The sequence below is a fragment of the Ursus maritimus genome, unplaced genomic scaffold, assembly GCF_017311325.1.
Source record: "Ursus maritimus isolate PB19 unplaced genomic scaffold, ASM1731132v1 scaffold_10, whole genome shotgun sequence".
Taxonomy (NCBI): Eukaryota; Metazoa; Chordata; class Mammalia; order Carnivora; family Ursidae; genus Ursus; species Ursus maritimus.
Window position 1 is genome coordinate 67,509,124 of NW_024423344.1, and position 17,506 is coordinate 67,526,629.

Here is a 17,506-nt window from a genome sequence, read left to right on the forward strand (position 1 = left end):
AGTAGGAAAAGCAGCTATTTTATTTCTTGCGGAAAGACTCCTCTTCCTTTCATCACCGCAACTATATGGGGCTGGGTGACAATGAACTCACCTGCCAGTTGCTGGGCACCCCAGAGGCAGGACCAGCACCTGCAACGAGAGCTGTCACTTGATCTGGTTTTCTTTGTGACGACGTGGGTCGCGGAGCGTGTGTGCACACATGGCTGCCAATGCATTGCTGGGATCAATGACCATCTTGTCTCCGAGTATTCATCTCAAAAGCAAGCAAGGAAGCTGATAAAGATGGAACGCTCGATCGAGTTGAAGAGGAAAAGCCAGAGGCAACAGGGTATCTGTGCGTATTTAGCAACAACTAGAAGAATTCAGAGCCAGACGATGGGGCAACAGTGCATTTATGCAAATCCTCTGGCAGATCTGATAGCTAGACCTGCCTCCTGAAATCTGTATCACGGAAACATACACAGGGGCAGACAAAACAGTATAAGGATTCCCCATGTACCCAACCTCAGCTTCAACAATTCCCAACATTTGTCAATCTTGTTTCATCTACCTATCCTCTTTCTTTCTTCTCAAGTATTTTAAAGCAAAGTTCACATGCCATGTTATTTCACCCCCAAGGACTCCAATATCCTGCCCCTCCTAGGACTGCCAAATAATAAATACCCAATATTCACTACCAGAAAATGAGCAATGTTATTTTTAATACAGATGTGGTACAGAATGTTTAATTACAGCAGGGCAGAGATTCTAGTTAAATAAAATTAAAAACCTTTATTTTTCCAAATATAAAATTACTAAATTAATGTCTCAAAAGAAAATATAACATGGTGAAAGCTTTAAATTACACCACTATTCACCACAGGATTTATGATTTACCAATTACACACTCCACCACTTTGGCAAAAGGATGAAATTTTTTTAAAACAGTTTATAAACCTAACAGAGCAAAGACTGTGTACATCTCCATATTGCACTTTTTTATGTACAAGGATAAAACAGGGAAGTCAAGGGTATTGTATCTACTACGAGCGGCACAAGTTTGTCACAACTGAACTGAATGCAGAAGCTGATGTGAGGAGTATTAAAAATGTAGAAACGTAATACACGTATGTACAGAAGGCGGAGACTGTATGAACAAACTATGTACATCACAATATACTGTACTACTTGTAAATCTTTAGCATAGTTTTGTTTATTAATAGAGGCCTTTGGTTCTAAACTGCTTGACTAGTTTTAAGCTCACATAGTTTCTTAAGCTTTCATATTTTTTCTAAACGCTAGTAGATGAGTATAAAAGCACTAAACCTCCTGGCTCACTGGTACAAAAGTTACAATGGTCAGTTCCCTTAGGTCATCAAAAACTAGTCACAAAAATAGTTCTTGTATTCAACCTGAATGTGCCACAGGAAAAAAAAAAATATTTTCAAGATTTTCCAGCTTAGCCTAGAGGCGGAAGTTTCTCTAGCCTCGATTTCAGTGCTACTGTCCCTGCTATGTACATTCCAGAACACTTGTTTTCTCTAGGCCGTTTATTTTCATACTACTCTGTAAGGAAGGATAAAATTTCACTCCAGCTTAAGAGAGTCCACCACATACCTCTGTTAAGACAGAATGAAAATTTTGAATATTGCCAGCAAGACTTAAAAAAATATGTGTACCCTCTTATGACTCCTCTAGAAAATCTGCTACGAAATAACACAGTTCTTTATTCCCTTTCTCTCCCATTCCCCTTCACTTCTCCTTGTGCTCGGTCTTCCCCATGTCTTGCATGAGCCCAGTGATTAGCTTTGGAAATCATCCTGAGTTTGCAAATGACAAAGCAAGTCCCCACAGGCGGCCCATGAGGCAAAATCACACAACTGAGGACGAGCTGGTCATCCCGTGGACCATGGTGCTTGTTGGAGTCCCACTGATGGCATTGAAGATGTGAAGGGAATTCGGTAAAACGCTCGTCTTCTCCTCCAGCGGGCAAATCTTGAGGCACAGAAACACAACATTACCCAAGTGTCATGCCCCTAATGACGTTTCTCAATGACATTTATCACCCAATGGTCACTGTTCCCCTGAATGATGGTGTGCTCAGGGAGCTTGGCTTTGGCGGTTTGCAAAGGGATTGTGTCAGCTCAACTAGCAAATGGCTTTTTTGAGATCAGGATTACAAGGAGAAAGTCAAGCACAACAGCTTTTGTTTCCTTTACAGATCAGTGAATGGAGCCTTCTAGACTCACCAGATTATAAGGCGGTGAAGCCTATCTTACACGTAGTTGGCAGGGACACGACCTAGTCCTGTCCCTTGGAAAAGTCTTCTAAAAAAATGAATCCTGAGCATCTCTGTTTCTCTACTGGCTCCTTTTCTCAGGGCCTTATGGATTTCCATCCTGGGAAGGAGACAGCAGCTGCCCCTCTGACTCCGAACAAGTCTCTCTTCACACTCGGTAATGCAGGGGAGAATTCTAAGGGCGAGACTTGACCTACTGCCAGATGGCAACTGAGAAGAACATATACATTCGGAGGCTCCCCTAAAAGCCCAAAGCAGGTCTACTCCAGGTTGTAACCCTTTTTTTCTTAAGTGTTCAAAAGAGTTTAATCTTCACAGTTGCTGAGATAATGGCAAGTTCAAGGTGCAGTTTCTTAGAGCACAGCCCTATGTTAAATGTCCAAATAACACGGGAGTTTACTTCAACATTATCAGTCCATAAGTTCTTCCTCCCTTCATCTCTTCTAGTGCCAAATGCTGACACCCACTGATCAAACTGTCATACAGGAATCTGCAAGCTCTGTGGAAAAGACCTCGAGCTTTCTCCGAAAACTTGTTTCCATGAGACCATCCCTTTCTGCTTAATTATTCACACATTTCTTTCTTTCATCATTTCCACTTTTTTCTACTTTTCTAAAGGTCCAGAAGAGGGTGCCTCCTCCCTTTGCACACACACTGTCCTCATGCCAACGTCTGCAGTTGTTCAAACACAGTCCTAACTTTATGTGAGGCAGTCTATCGAGGTTTCAGAAAAATAAAATTGAAAAATGACATTACCATCCCATCTGATTGTGTCAGCATGGAGGAAGAAAAAAAGCAAACAAGTGAGAGCTTAGACATTTAAGTTAGTTTCCCATGACAGAAATGTCCTAACTAGACCATCATGTGATATGTTAATTGACACAAGTCGGGCCTGGCTTCCATTTGCAAGACTGAAGGACCATGACGTAGGGAACAGACAAAAGTCATTACAGACGATGGAGGCGCTAACATTAATGATGAAGACCGGCACCATGACTCGGACGTCATCACTGTGCTTGGTGGAGAACGGACCCCTGAGAAGCAGTACTCCGGCAGCTGCTCTCTGACATTCCTTGGCTGCCCAGCCAGCTGTCCCCTGACTACTGAGCCCACATACGTAATCCTACAGGAAGGTGATCGTAGCAGTGTAATCGGGAAATATGCCCATGACGATGGGGAGTGGCCATGAAGAATCTACTGGGGCACCCAGGTCAGTGGTAAATAGCCCAAAACTGAACAACTCTATTTTTTTAAGTCGTGAAAGACATTTAATGCAACAGAAAATTCCTTAAACTAGGCTGGGAAATCCTGGTCTTTCAAAGGATTGGGTGAATAAAAAAATTTTTAGGAACAATATGGGTATTTCTTGTGTGAGTTCTGTTTTGTTTTGAACTAGATTTGGATGGGGAGGGACAGAGCTTCGCACCACGGCCACCTCTGAGAGTGACAAAAGGGAGGTGGGTGCTGCTCTCCTCTGGTCGTATTGGCTGGTATCAGGTGGGAGAGTTGCTAGCCGTTCCCCAAGTAAACTGTATTCAGGAAGTAGCAGCCTGTAGCATGCTACATTATTTTTCAGATATCAAAATTCTAAAAGGTTTAGGCCATCACAGGTGTATTTGAGAACCCAACTAACACGTGCTTGCTCAGAATGAGAGCCCCGGCACGGCACCTACCTGCTCATGCATGATTTCAGAGAGCTCTTTCGCCATCTCCCTGTAGTTGGCCTTCATTTCTTCCTGGTACTCTAACTGGTCCTCTTTGATCAGACGCTCATTCACTGCTAAGGCTTGACCGCAAGCTTCCACAAATTGCCTAAAATGGTGTGAGAAAGGGAAATAAAGACATGTTGAGGACAAAGAGTGAGTCCAACTGGTAGTATCTCTTTCTTGAATGAGCGCAGAAGTGACTGATACTTGAAGAGAGAAAGACATTTCCAGTGTGCTTTACCTGAAAACTTCTTTAAGCAACTTCACTTTGTTGTCAGGGTATCTTTTTGTGTTTGTGTCATCTAAGAAAGCTCGGGCATATGCTAGTGGGCCTGCGTTGACCTAGACAAAGAACAAAGATTTTATATTATGTTATAATAAAAATGACCATTATCATTGATTTGGTTTCAGTTGGCAGGTTCTAAAAATGCTGTTTGAGTTAGTCATGACCCCTGCCCTCCAGGAACTGACAGCCCAAAAGAGGAAACCACGAATAAAGCTTACGTTGCTATCTGTCATTTGATTTTATCAATGCAGACATCATCAGGGCACTTGAGATGATGGCTCATTTTATGAAGGAAGAAGCGAAATTTGGAAAATGGAACCATCTGTTCAAGGTTGAACATCCAGTAAGTAAAACACCTATGATCAGAGCCCAAGTCTTCCACCTTGGTATTTGTGCTACTCTACACTGAACTCAGGTCCATCTGGTGAGTTGAGTGAAAAACTGAAGAGTATAGTATACTGGCCAGTTTTGAAAAACCAACTATTCACCTCCTTGAACTCTGTGGACTGCCATGAGCAAACAGACTTGCTACCTTTACGAAGTGTGCTGGAATGCCAAAGATTAGGGGCATTTAGCAACAGGGGGAGTAAACCAGAACCCTGAATCTCTCAATTAGCCAAGAAGAGTTCTGTGAAGTTGAGTAGTCAGGATACATGGGAATGTGGAGAGCAAGAAGGTTAGACCCACTGGGTGGGAAGGAGAAAGTCCCAGGCCTCTGAGACAGCATGAGAAACAACTTGACCACGTGATTACTGCAGCATTTTTCCTGGGAGGTCTGGTGGGCTCGGAAGGTAACTAAGTAGGGAGGGCTGTCTGTCTGCTCTGTCACTGTTGGTGAAGGAGCTGGGCTGCAGTTCTAATCCATGGTGGGCAGGACTTGTGCAGTAATGGCAGGAGAACCAGAAGTGGGGAGAACCAGAGGGCCACAATGGTGGGAACTGGGCCCTCTGAGACAGGAACAGCTGGCTAACCTTTGGTGACGACTTCAGGTGTCATCACACTAGTGTGTGGGGAAATATGTTAAGGACTGGACATGACCCAAATGACCGGTTATCCAAAATGACAAATCTACTCAATTTTAAGGATATATAAGGAGGGAAGCTGATAAGACTTCATAAGGTCTAACAAAGCCATATCTTGGGGTACAGAGTCACACAGCCTCCCTTATGGCTCTGTCCTACATAAGAGCAACCCCACCGAGGCTCTTGGTGAAAGAATTACAGAAATAAAATGGTAAAGTTAATTTCTCTCTGGCTGCAACTCTGTTGTTATCTTGGTGGGCACACATGTATAAAAATCTCATCACGGAATGATGATCTTTGCTTTTTAAGATGATCGGGCATTTGTATATTTTTTAAAGATTTATTTATTTATTTGAGAGAGAGAGAGAGAGAAAAAGAATGCGGTGGGAGGGGCAGAGGAAGAGGGAAAGAGAAACTCAAGCAGACTCCCAATAGAGCGCAGCAGAGCCTGACGTGGGGCTCGATCTCAAGACCCTGAGATCGTGACCTGAGCCGAAACCAGGAGTCAGACACTCAACTGACTGCGCCACCCAGGCGCCCCGATTATTGGGTATTTATAGAACTCTAAGGCCATTGTCAAATGGCAGGGCACATATTTTGCCCTTTAGAAAGCTCAGTCTGTCCAGCCACACCCTTTACTGGTGCCCACACCCCTCCGCTGGTGTTTTGATAGAGGCTGGATGTTCCCAGGCTATGTTACTGAGTGGTTTTGTTTTTTAGCTGCAGAAAATTGTGGCCTCTGACCCCATTATGTAATCATGTTGCTGGAATATTTATCATATTCACTTGATAACTTATTTTGGTACTTAAGTCTTTCAGGTCATGAGGTAAGGGGTTGAAATATCTGTAAGTATTTATGTGGTGAAGGACATTTAGAAAACCTTATGCAACAACCCAGTGTGGATTTGATAAAAAGGTGACAAGAACTGATTCCAAAAAATGAACCAAAAAAACTCGCTAAAACTTCGATATTACAATCTAAATGCAACTTTCATAAATGCACCCTTTTTGAAAGAGAAAAGAATTAGATATAAGGATATGTGTGTGTGTTTAGATGTAAAATATATGCTAGAATTATTTATATACACTTAAAAATCAATAAAGCAAGAAGCATACTAATCACTGGAAGGAGGTGATTTAACATTTCCCAGTTTCCTAGGAAATCATGTAAGTAAGATACGTTTTAAAAGCCAGTTATTTTGGGGGCGCCTGGGTGGCACAGCGGTTAAGCGTCTGCCTTCGGCTCAGGGCGTGATCCCGGCGTTATGGGATTGAGCCCCACATCAGGCTCTTCTGCTATGAGCCTGCTTCTTCCTCTCCCACTCCCCCTGCTTGTGTTCCCTCTCTCGCTGGCTGTCTCTATCTCTGTCAAATAAAATAAAATCTTTAAAAAATAAAAATAAAAGAAATAAAAGCCAGTTATTTTGAAGTATGATATACAAACCACAAGGTGCATATGGTACAGCTTGAATTTTCACAACTGAACATATATGTATAATCAGTACTCAGATCAAAAATGGTCTTTTCCATAAATGGTGAACATTGCTTGCATAGCTATATGGTTATCTTGACCTTTATCTGTTACCACATACAAAAGTCAATTCTAGATGGACTGCAGATCTACAGAGGAATGCCAAACAAAGGAAGGAAACACAGAACATTTTTGAGACAGATTTAAGAACCAAGTTCTTACAGAGGACACAAAAATGCTACCAACTAAGGAAAAATTAATTGAGTGATATTAAAATAAAGAATTTCTGTTAATCAAAACATACCATTCAGAGAGTGAAACTGAAGGTACTTCTTCAGATACAATTTTCATAGAAACCAGAAAACAACAGTTTTATAAGGAAACCTACAGCTACCCACACTTCTTTATATTTAGAAGAGTCTTGACGCTTCTGGTTAGGGCCCTAGAATTCCCCAAACTGAAAAAACAGGTTAGCATGGAGAGCTGTCTCCTGTCCCTAGCAGACAGCTCAGTGAACGCGCTTACCAGTGGGGTCGGGTGGGGGCCCTCAGTCTACCGCCCCCCTCTGGTATCAGGAGAAACTGCAAAGACACTGGAAGGTAAATGGGATCACCAGGTAAGCTAGGGAGCTACACTCAACTTGGCTGGACTTGAAATTTACCAAGGTCCAGATGAGCCTTTGCACCTGTTGCCCTGTGGTTTGCTTTGTCTGGTGCTCGGCTCACCTGAACGCTCACGCTGCCCTGCAGTTTGAGCTGCAGTTTGATCATGTCCACTTCGGCTGAGGAGCACAGCTGCCGGAGCTCGGCCACCTTCTTACTCATCTCGTCAATGGCCACTTCGATCGGGTTCAGGTCAGTGTGGTGCTGGTACATGACGGGGATCCGCTTCTTCACATAAGGGAAGCAGTGTATTGCTGTGGAGGAATGAGTCCCAGAATCATTCCACAGCTTGCACAGTCTTTACTGTTACTGAGGCAGAAGCACTTAGTATTCTCATTGTATAGAAAAGGAACCCAAAGCCTGCCAAAGGCACAGGCCAGTATTTTGTGGAACCAATGTATTGTCTTCCTTTATCACTGCGTATATTTAATCACAGGCTGTATCATGTGAAGTCAAGACAGCTGGGTCCTTGTTAACCTTTAAGGTGAGAAGTGTGTGTTTGAACAAATCACTTTATCATTCCCTGCTCAATTTTCTTAACCATAAATGCTTTACCTTCCTTGGAATTTGCAAGATCTGAAAGAGCTAGTAGGTGTAAGATGGCTTGGAAGATACAGAGAACAGTACCCAGTTCTGAGATATCATAGAGCAGATTTTAAGTCCAGAAAATCGTTCCATAAACATATCCTTGAGAAAATTCATTTCCCGATACAACCTTGAATCACATGCTTGAGTTTGCACAAACCAGAGAAATCCATGAAAAATAACAAGTAAGAATATAGTTCCCAGCAAAGTATTTTATGAACCAGAAATTCACAAACTGTTAAAGTCACACTAATAATGAAGATATTTTGAAATATAAATGAATAAAAAACAGAAATAAAAATATTTAATTTTTCTTATACTCTTTTTTCTACAAAAAGCCAATCAGTATTGTTTTCATTTATCATAACAAGATATCTGAACCTATCAACACCAAAGAGTTGGTTTAAAAATGAACAGAAAACCAGCCAGTTCTAATCTGGGTCTGTTTCGCATTTCTGACTTGTTGCTCTGCATGATGTATAAGTATCTATAATATCTTTATTTAACATATACTTATGAATAGACATGAATATATATGCTTATCAGCTTATTTTATTTTTTAACAAGCAAAAGAAAGATGGGAATGTTAGGTTTGGATCACTGCTATTTAGTAAGTGGCTGGGGAGAGTTTACTTAGAAAGGACAAAAGGAGAAAACAGGGCCAGCGCCAGGTAGCACACAGTTCGGATGGACCATCCAGAGTCTAGAAAAGCGGGAGGGCTTCAACCTGCTGCAGCCTCAACTGTCACACCCTTATAGGCCTGTTCTAGTCCCTAAATGGTTTTTTTTTTTTTTTTTAAATCAGTCTAAGGCCAAAGGTCTATGTCTCCTATTTCTTTTGCATTCCTTATAGATACAGTTTTTGAACGGCAGCACTGGGATTGATAAATCCTCTTTGAACCTAACACTTCTTTGATAGTGTGACAAGAACTGGGCATTGCTGGATGTGGACAGAAAGCGCTTTACAGATGACTGTCACTGCAGTGGATTTGTACGAAGTACCGTGGAAGTGTTTCATGAGGCTAACAGCCATGTCAAACGCACGTGATTAGTGTAAGCACAGTATTTTTGAGTGCTGTGTTGCAACAGTGCACTGTTTCCGAGAGAAAAACTAATTTCAAGGCTGTTTGTGAGGGGTCCAGGGACTACACGGATTTCACTCAGCACGAAAGTCCTGAGTCTTACGATGGTAACCTGAGACTTAGAAGAGCAAAGGAGAGTGTGGTGATACAGAAAACGCAGAGCCTGTGCCTGAGCCCACGAGGCCCCTATGAGCTGGGACTCCCCCTGCCTTCTTTGCTGGCCCCATCTTTCTTCCTCTCCCTCAGAGCCACTCAGCTCTGGCCACGCCAGCCTGCTGGTCATCCTCTGAAATGTGCTGGGTACAAGCACCCCTGCCATTGGCCTTGGCCCTGACAGCTCCTTCTCCCTCCAGATGTTTGCATGGTCTACCCCCTCACCTCCTTCCAGTCTGGACTGAAGTGTCACCTCCTCAGTGAGGCCTCTCCGGGCTGCCCCATTTAAACTGCAACCCTCCCCAGTCCACCTGTCTGATCTCCTTTTGCTTTTGTCTAGAACACACATTCACTTCCAACACAGGTATGTTTACCATTATATTTACTGGTTATTGTCTGTCTTCTTCTGCTAGAAGGTAAATGCAGCGATCTCTGTTTTGTTACTATGCCAGGTTAGAACACTGCCAATGCTCCATACATTTGTTGAATTAATGAATGTGTTACTGCCCAAGTGGTTAAATGAAAGAGCAAAGTGGACTGGAAGGTGGAAAATTAGTTGACTGACTCAGTGAGTCATCATGTTACTAAAAAAATGTCCGGCCCTTGTGCTGGGCAGCCCCTCCAGGAGGATAAGGAAGGGGTGGCTGAGAGGTATGGGTGCCTGTACAGTCTGGTGAGACTGAATAGAACGTGAAGAGCAGGAGAATACTTCTGCCCCTAGTGGAAGTCTTGGCAGGATTTGGAAGACTCTGGAATAGTGATTGGGAAGAATCTCCACAGCAGGAGTTCTACAGAAGGAGGTCAAGTTGGGAGGCAGGCTCAGAAATTTACAGCAAAGGGGCCTGCAGGGTGATCACTAGGTTTTCCAAATGATCCCACAACTACAGCGAACTGACTGACCTATCCAGGGAAGTGAGCCTTTGCCGGGTTCAGAGGGCAGGGAGGGCCAAGGCTCCCCCACGACCTGGACGGTCAAAGGTCTGGTTTGAGGCAAAGCAATGGAAGAAGAACCTAAAGGATTAATAACATAAGGGAAAACTCTCAAGTTCAAAGTCTTTGGAATATCCTGGTCTGTGTATCTTTAACTGAGGGTTGATATAGAGCCTATGTGCTTCTAAGGATTTTTTAAAAATTTTATTTGTTTACTTATTTACTTACGTATGTATGTATGTATGCATGTATATATGTATGTATGTCAAGCTTGCACAAGGCGGGGGGGAGAGGCAGAGGGAGAGGGAGAATCCCAAGCAGACTCTCTGCTGAGCGTGGAGCGTGACGTAGGGCTCCATATCATAACCCTCAGGTCATGACCTAAGCCGAAATCAAGAGTTGGATGCTCAACTGACTCAGCCACCCAGGCGCCCCGAGCTTATGTGTTTTTAGTAGCATTTTTACAACCTGTTCTCTAAATCTTTATGCTGCCCAATAACTATGCTTTTGATATTCTGAGATCTTTCAGGGTAAAAACTGTACTTTTTTTTTGGTATTTTGTTGTACAGTCATCCCCTCTGTCAACCTCAAAAGGCAAGGGGCTCAATGGTGGATAAGATCCAGCATAATCCAGCAAAATAAAGTATATTCTTTCCCCTCCTGGGTATAATTTACAAAGTTCTTTAACACAAGATGGATAGTGTAATCCTCATTTTACAGATGAGGAAACTAAGGCATAGGGAGAGGGTAAAGGATTTGCCCAAGATCACACAGTTGATACTGACCCAGGTCTGCAGGACCCAGGCCTGGGCTCTATTCCACCCACACGTTCTCAGCCTCAGCTGAGCCGACAACCTGGGGGGCTCCTCCACCTCTCTCTGCAGTGGTGATACTCTGTCTCCTCTGTTCTGGCAGGCAGGGAGCTTGGCTCTTGTTGTTTAGCTAATCAAAAATAGTTCTGTGACCAAATAGTAAACTGTAACCCTGAAGGGCCTCTGGCCAGAAAACACCCTATGGTAATAACTGTTTATGGATCAGTAATGCTACCCGAGTGGACTCATTCTAATAAAAAATCCTGACCCTGACTCATCAGTGAACTTGGTTTATTTAAAGCAGCAGCGCTCAAACTGAAACGGCACCAGAATCAACCTGGGGCCTTTTCAACACAAGCCCCACACCCAGAGTTTCTGATCCAGTAGGGCTGGGTGGGGCCCAAGAATCTGCGTTTCTGCTAAGGTTCCCAGGTGATGCTGATGCTGCAGACCCAGGATCAGTGTGATAAGCACTGATTTAAAGTCATGACAGCTAGGGAGATAAATACCGTAAGCTAGTACAGTGACTCCACCTAGAAATGGAGTTCTCTTGTCTAATAAGAAGACTTTGCTACTGTGTCCATTAGGAAAAACAATTCACATCTGGGGAGGGGCTACCACTGTCGAGGACAATGTTGTTTGTGTTTTACATGTCATCTCTACTCTAAAAGCAAGAGTAGGGGCTCTTTAAGAATGTAGGCTTTTTATTTTTTTATTTGAACTTTTCTCTCCGTTCCTTTCTAGGAAGGGTAAAGAAATCTCTGTAATATGCTGTTCTGAGCTATTTTACAATGAGTCATAGTCTTTCTTTGGTAATAGATCTACTGAGATACAAATTCACCCATTGAAAGTGTCCAATTCAGTGGAGAGAGCGGAGCCCCACGTGAAATGCGGCATCTTAATGGTTCTCCTTCCACTCGTCATTACAGGGTTCCATATTAGTGGCCAGGCAGAACACGCAGCAACATCGACTTCAGGACAAGCAATGGGCACCTTCCTAGTTTGGCTTAATGATCACTCTTTGAAACAGTGGATGTAGACACACCGGGCTTTCTGAGCAGGCCTCCTCACTGATTTTTTTTAAAGTCAAGGAAGTCTTCTCTTTTAGGTTATCCCAGTCATGCTGGTGACCCTAACCCAAGAGCGGATGGGTCAAGCTCCCCCAAAGAAGGTAAAAATGACTCCCAAGATGACTCTGCACTGTCAGGAACTGGGAAATGATGCAAAACACATTTCTGAGAATGGGTTATCGATGGCTACACAGTATCAAAGAATCTATTAAAACTCAGTCACAGCTCAATGGATAACCTCTGAATGCAGTGAGCTTCCTGGCAGAGGAGGTATTCAAGCTGAGGTTGGTCATCTGAGAGATGAGGAGGAAGAGCTCCAGCCTCATATCCCATTTATTCACGCAGCCTAAAATCCCTGAGCAGGTTCATGCTGGGACCTGTGTGATAAAGATACATAAGGGGTCCCTTCCTGTGAGGGAGACCTGGAACTCGTGTGCCGGGGCTCTTGGGGTCCTGGGCCTAGACAGGCCTAGATACGGGTCCACATGGGTTTCAGGAGTCTGTAAATCACCTGAATTTGTGTGCAAATGCACTCTGAGGAGATAGAAGCCCACAGTTTTGATCAGATTCTAAAAAGGGTCAGTGACTTGACTCTGGATATGAACTTCTGGTCTAGTAGAAAAAGGAAATGCTAACATATAAGTAGAAAAATGTCAGGGGTATTCCAAAGTAAGCATTAGATAAATGTTAAACTGAAATGGACATGTGGAGAAAGTTAATGAAGCTCCAAGGGCCCTTCATTCTAGAAGCTTCTGGATCCCTTCTGGAGAGCTCTTTATCCTGGTGTCTGGGCTAACGTCTGGACGTGATCTTCAAGGAAGAAGCGGGGAACTGTACCTGTCAGTATGGTGCGCCGTTTGCACTGCTCCTCAACCCCGCCCTGCCTCTTCCCAGTCTGAGTGAAGGGCATTTCAAACATGAAGCGGCGAATGTTATGAGATCTCTCAAACTCCGTCTTCCTTTCTTGCAATTCTTTCTCATCAAAAAATGGAATCACATGAGTCACCTGGATGTATGCATACTTGGAATCCAGATCCTTAGGGTTGACCTTTAAATGAATAAACAAAATGGGAGATTGGTGCTATTTGAAGGACTCTTTCCAAGATTCCCTAAGCTTGTCTTTCCACTTTTCATCAATAAAAGATTTGGAGGGGCGCCTGGGTGGCTCAGTCGGTGAAGCGTCTGACTCTTGACTTGGGCTCAGGTCATGATCTTAGGGTTGTGGGATCAAGCCCTCTTGCTACAACCCCTCCAACCCCTCCCCTGGTCGGCTCCACTTCACCCTACTTAGCAGGGAGTCTGCTTGTCCTTCTCCCCCTGCCCCTCCCTGTTCTCACACATCCGCATGTGCTCTCTCTCACTCTCAAATAAAGAAAATCTTTTAAAATAAATAAAGATTTGGAAAAATTTAGAAAAGTTGAAACAGCACAACAAACAGCCACATACCCACCACTTAGAACAATTGCTAATGCTCTGTTTCAATACACACATGCATATACACATATGTGGATGTACACTTACATATACAGACATTTTTTTTAGCTGAACCATTTCAAAGTGGTATCCATCATGCCACTTCAGCCAACATCTCCTAAACATGATGACATTCCTCTCCATGACCAGAATATATTATACTTAATAAAATTAACTTAATTCCATAATATCACTCAGTGCCCCATCCATTAAAGTTTCTCAAATGTGGTTGTGTTTGAACCAGAATCTAATCAATGATCATATTTAATCGAGAATTCTCCATTTTTTTTTTTCATGACATTGAATGTTTTTAAGACATCATGCTAGGTTTTTTTGCTGAATGACTCCCTGTGTGGATTTTTCTGCTGGGTCCCCAAACTGTATTTTTACATATTTGGCTTAGAGGGAAAAAAGTGTTTATTTATTAATAATGTTTAACACCTAGAACCTCAAATTATAATTAATCTGTAGACAGATTAGATGTAAACAGATGTGGATAAATTAATTTAATACAGATACAGACTAAGCTAAGACTCAATTAACTGTAAGTTTAGCTCCTGATTAACTCAGCAGATAGATGCTTTTAAAACTGCACTGCTAACATCTGTGATGGGCCGGAACATGAAACACAGGCATTTCCCATACAAGCACAACAGCTAATTTATTAGGGACACAAATCAATTTTGCACATGTGAATCGTATTTAAAGCTTGTAGAGCAATAAAAGGGGGTTTGCAGAGAATTTGGAGACAAATCTGGAACTGGGGCCAACAAACAAATGAGGCCAAGAAGGTTTTGCTGGTCTCAAGTTATCAGGCACCACTGTCCTCTCAACAGGGATATGCGTGAAGAAAAATGAAAAATAGATATGAACGTGCCTAAAACTTTGGAATTTAAGAAAATACAAAAAGTCATGAGTTATTACTTCTATTTTAGAAACAGCCATCTGGCCAATCACTGTAACTGTACTCAAACCTATGAAATGTAACTCTCCTTAGCAGAAACAATTTAAAAGCAGTGGAAATGCACATGCTTGCCTATTTTTTCAGGGGTATTTCCCTAGTCTTTATTTCCAAAGTTGTACGTACGTAACAGCAGGAGGAGCAGAGGACTGGTGTTTGGGGGCAGAAGAATGCACGAGAGCCCTGAGAAGAGGATATAATGTTAAAGCCACAACTTGACCCAGACAAAGGTTTCGGTTTCAGAGAAAAAAAGCCAATCAGACGTGAGTAATTTGGTCTAAGAAAAAAGGAGATCTTCATAAGGTCGTGTTGAGGTTTCTGGTTAAAAACAGACCAACAATGTGTGTTTATCCCTTTTCCTTCATGGAACTGTTAAAATGCAGTACAGAATTAACTCGTGAGGACCAAGGAAAGAGGAGAGAAGACAGTAGTGGGTGAGAGCGTTTACTGAATTTCTAGAAGGCGTTTGCATGGAGGTGTGCTACCCAACTTGATAGAGACACCGTTTTCCCACACAGGTGGGACAAGGAAGAGTTCTGAGGAAAACAGTACCCAGTGATGACAGGTGTTCTAGTCTAAGTTCCCACAGAGACGGGTAATCAGTGAGTCAGAGCACCTCTCAGAAGCCTGCTGCTATAGACTGAACGTCTCAGGGTGAAATCTTAACCTCCAGTGTGATGGTACTGAGAGGTGGGAGGTGATCAGGTCATGAGAGTGAAGCCCCATGAATGGGATTCATGCCCTTATATAGGGGCCCCACAGAGTTCCCTCACCCCTTCCAACATGTGAGGAGATGGTCATCTGTGAACCAGGAAGGGGGACCTCACCAGGCACAGAATCTACTGGCACCTTATCTTGGACTTCCCAACTGCCACAACTATGAGAAATTTCTTTTGTTTATAAGCTGCCCAGTCTCTGGTATTTGTTACAAAAGCCTGAATGGACTGATGTCCACAGAGGACCAGCAATAGGATTAGGGTGACTGGGGGAAGTATAAGGTGGAAACCGGGGCGCATGGCCAAAGTCTATTTGGAGTGGCCAAACTCCAGATTCCCTTCCCTAGTCCCCGCCCCACAAGACAGAAGAGGTTGCTCCTTAGAGAAACGGTCTAGAAAAAGTCTAAGTGGGTTTACCAGTCTCAGCAGAAAGCAGGGGCGAAGGTACAGAGCTGAATACAGGGTGAGCAGGTCAAAGCTTGCAGGCCAAACATGGGACCTTCAACCCTTGCTCATGTCTTGCATCCAGAACCAGAATTACCTGCTTCCTTGTCCCCTTTCTACCACTTGGGCAGGAAACTGGAAGACTCTTCCCTGGAGAAAAAAGGGCCTCAAGAAAACAGATTTCAGAGACTAGGCATTCTAAAGCAGGGCTTAGGATGGAAAATGAACTAGGGATTCTTCAAAAGGGTGAACTTAGAAGGATGTAGAGTTTATCACTGCTGGAAATTGAGCAGGAGGACATTTTTGTTTGCCTCATATTATTTATTTATATTATTTTAATTTTATTTTTTTAAAAGATTTATTTATTCTAGAGAGAGTGTGTGCGTGCATGAGCCAGGGGGAGGGGCAGAGGGAGAAAATCTTCAAGCCAATTCCCCACTGACTGCGAAGCCCCACAAAGGGCTCGATCCCATGACCCATGATATCATGACCTGAACTGAAACCAAGAGTCATATGCCTAACTGACTGAGCTACCCAGGCACCCCAATTTTTATTATTTTTAAATTGACGTATAACTTGCTTTTGGGTGTACAACATCGTGATTCAACGTCTCTATACATTATGCTCTGCTCACCACAAATGCAGCTGCCATCTGTCACCATACGACACTATTACCACATCACTGACTGTATCCCTTATGCTGTGCCTCTAACTGGAAGCCCGCATCTCCTACTTACCTTCAGCCATCTTGTCCATCCCTCCACTCCCTTCCCTTCTGGTAACCATCCAGTTTGTTCCCTGTATTTATAGGTCTGATTCTGCTTTTTGTTTGTTTATTCATTTATTTGACTTTTTAGTCAGCAGGAGGACATTTTTAATGCAAAAAATGGGAGCTCTATCTCGGCCTGAATTTCAGGAAGCAAAGGGATACCCAACTTCCTGGAGATACCCTGAGGACAGTGGAACACATAAATATACAGTAGAAATGTGTAGTTTCAGAAAAGGTCTTCATAAGAGCAATACGGCAGAGGGCAGCCTCTCTAAACAGAAAGTAGATCTCATTTCTACAAACGTGCTGGCTGGTTAGTTCCTTCCTTGGTCTGTCCGTCAGCCTGTCCATCTGTCCATCATCATACTGAAAATGGTATATCCTTTCAGATGTTACTTTGTAAAAGAATGTCTTTTTTTCTTTTAAAGATTTCATTTATTTATTTGTCAGAGGGAGAGAGAGAGCGAGCACAAGCAGGGGGAGTGGCAGGTAGAGGGAGAAGCGGGCTCCCTGCCGAGCAAGGAGCCCAAATGCAGTACTCGAACCCAGGACCCTAGGATCATAACCTGAGCCGAAGGCAGATGCTTAACTGACTGCGCCACCCAGGTGTCCCATAAAAGAATATCTTTTAAAAATTATGAAATCTTTACTTAATGAAGGACTTCGGAAAGCACAGAAAGGTGTCAAGAAGAAAAAAATTACACTTGCTACTCAAGGCCAATCATTCTTAATTTTTCCTGTTTTTCCCTCTATATACATTTATGAATACCTATGACCAACCATACATAATCAATCAATACAGTATTATATTGCTATAAAATATTTCCAAACATGGTCATACCTTGCCAGAATCCTGTATCATTTTGACATTTTCCGAACCAAATTTATCTGAGTAAAGTTTAAGGAGTCTCTGGGAAATTTCTGACAGAGGCGTGAGTTTGGGTTCTTTGTAAATGTACTCTTTCCCATCTTCATCTTCAAAGAATCCCTGTGACATAAAGCACAATTAGAGCTATTCCCAACTACAAGCCCCAGGTTTACCACCCAGGAAGGATTCTTGTGTTAAGGGTTAAAAAAAAAAAAAAA

General features: G+C 42.9%; 1 protein-coding gene across 6 annotated transcripts in view; it reads right to left on the bottom strand.

Annotated features, from left to right (window-relative positions):
• Positions 1 to 375: 375 nt before the first annotated feature.
• Positions 376 to 17,506, bottom strand: part of DOCK9 (dedicator of cytokinesis 9) — a 178,096-nt gene continuing 160,965 nt past the window's right edge. For all 6 annotated transcript variants that reach the window (XM_040624053.1, XM_040624047.1, XM_008685005.2 and 3 more), the window contains 6 exons: positions 17,262 to 17,408; positions 12,895 to 13,105; positions 7,489 to 7,679; positions 4,226 to 4,326; positions 3,952 to 4,090; positions 376 to 1,974 (listed from right to left, as the gene is read on the bottom strand). In XM_040624053.1, coding sequence (XP_040479987.1) covers positions 1,852 to 1,974; positions 3,952 to 4,090; positions 4,226 to 4,326; positions 7,489 to 7,679; positions 12,895 to 13,105; positions 17,262 to 17,408 — 912 coding nt within the window. In that variant the 3' untranslated portion in view covers positions 376 to 1,851. The remainder of the gene's footprint in view (positions 1,975 to 3,951; positions 4,091 to 4,225; positions 4,327 to 7,488; positions 7,680 to 12,894; positions 13,106 to 17,261; positions 17,409 to 17,506) is intronic.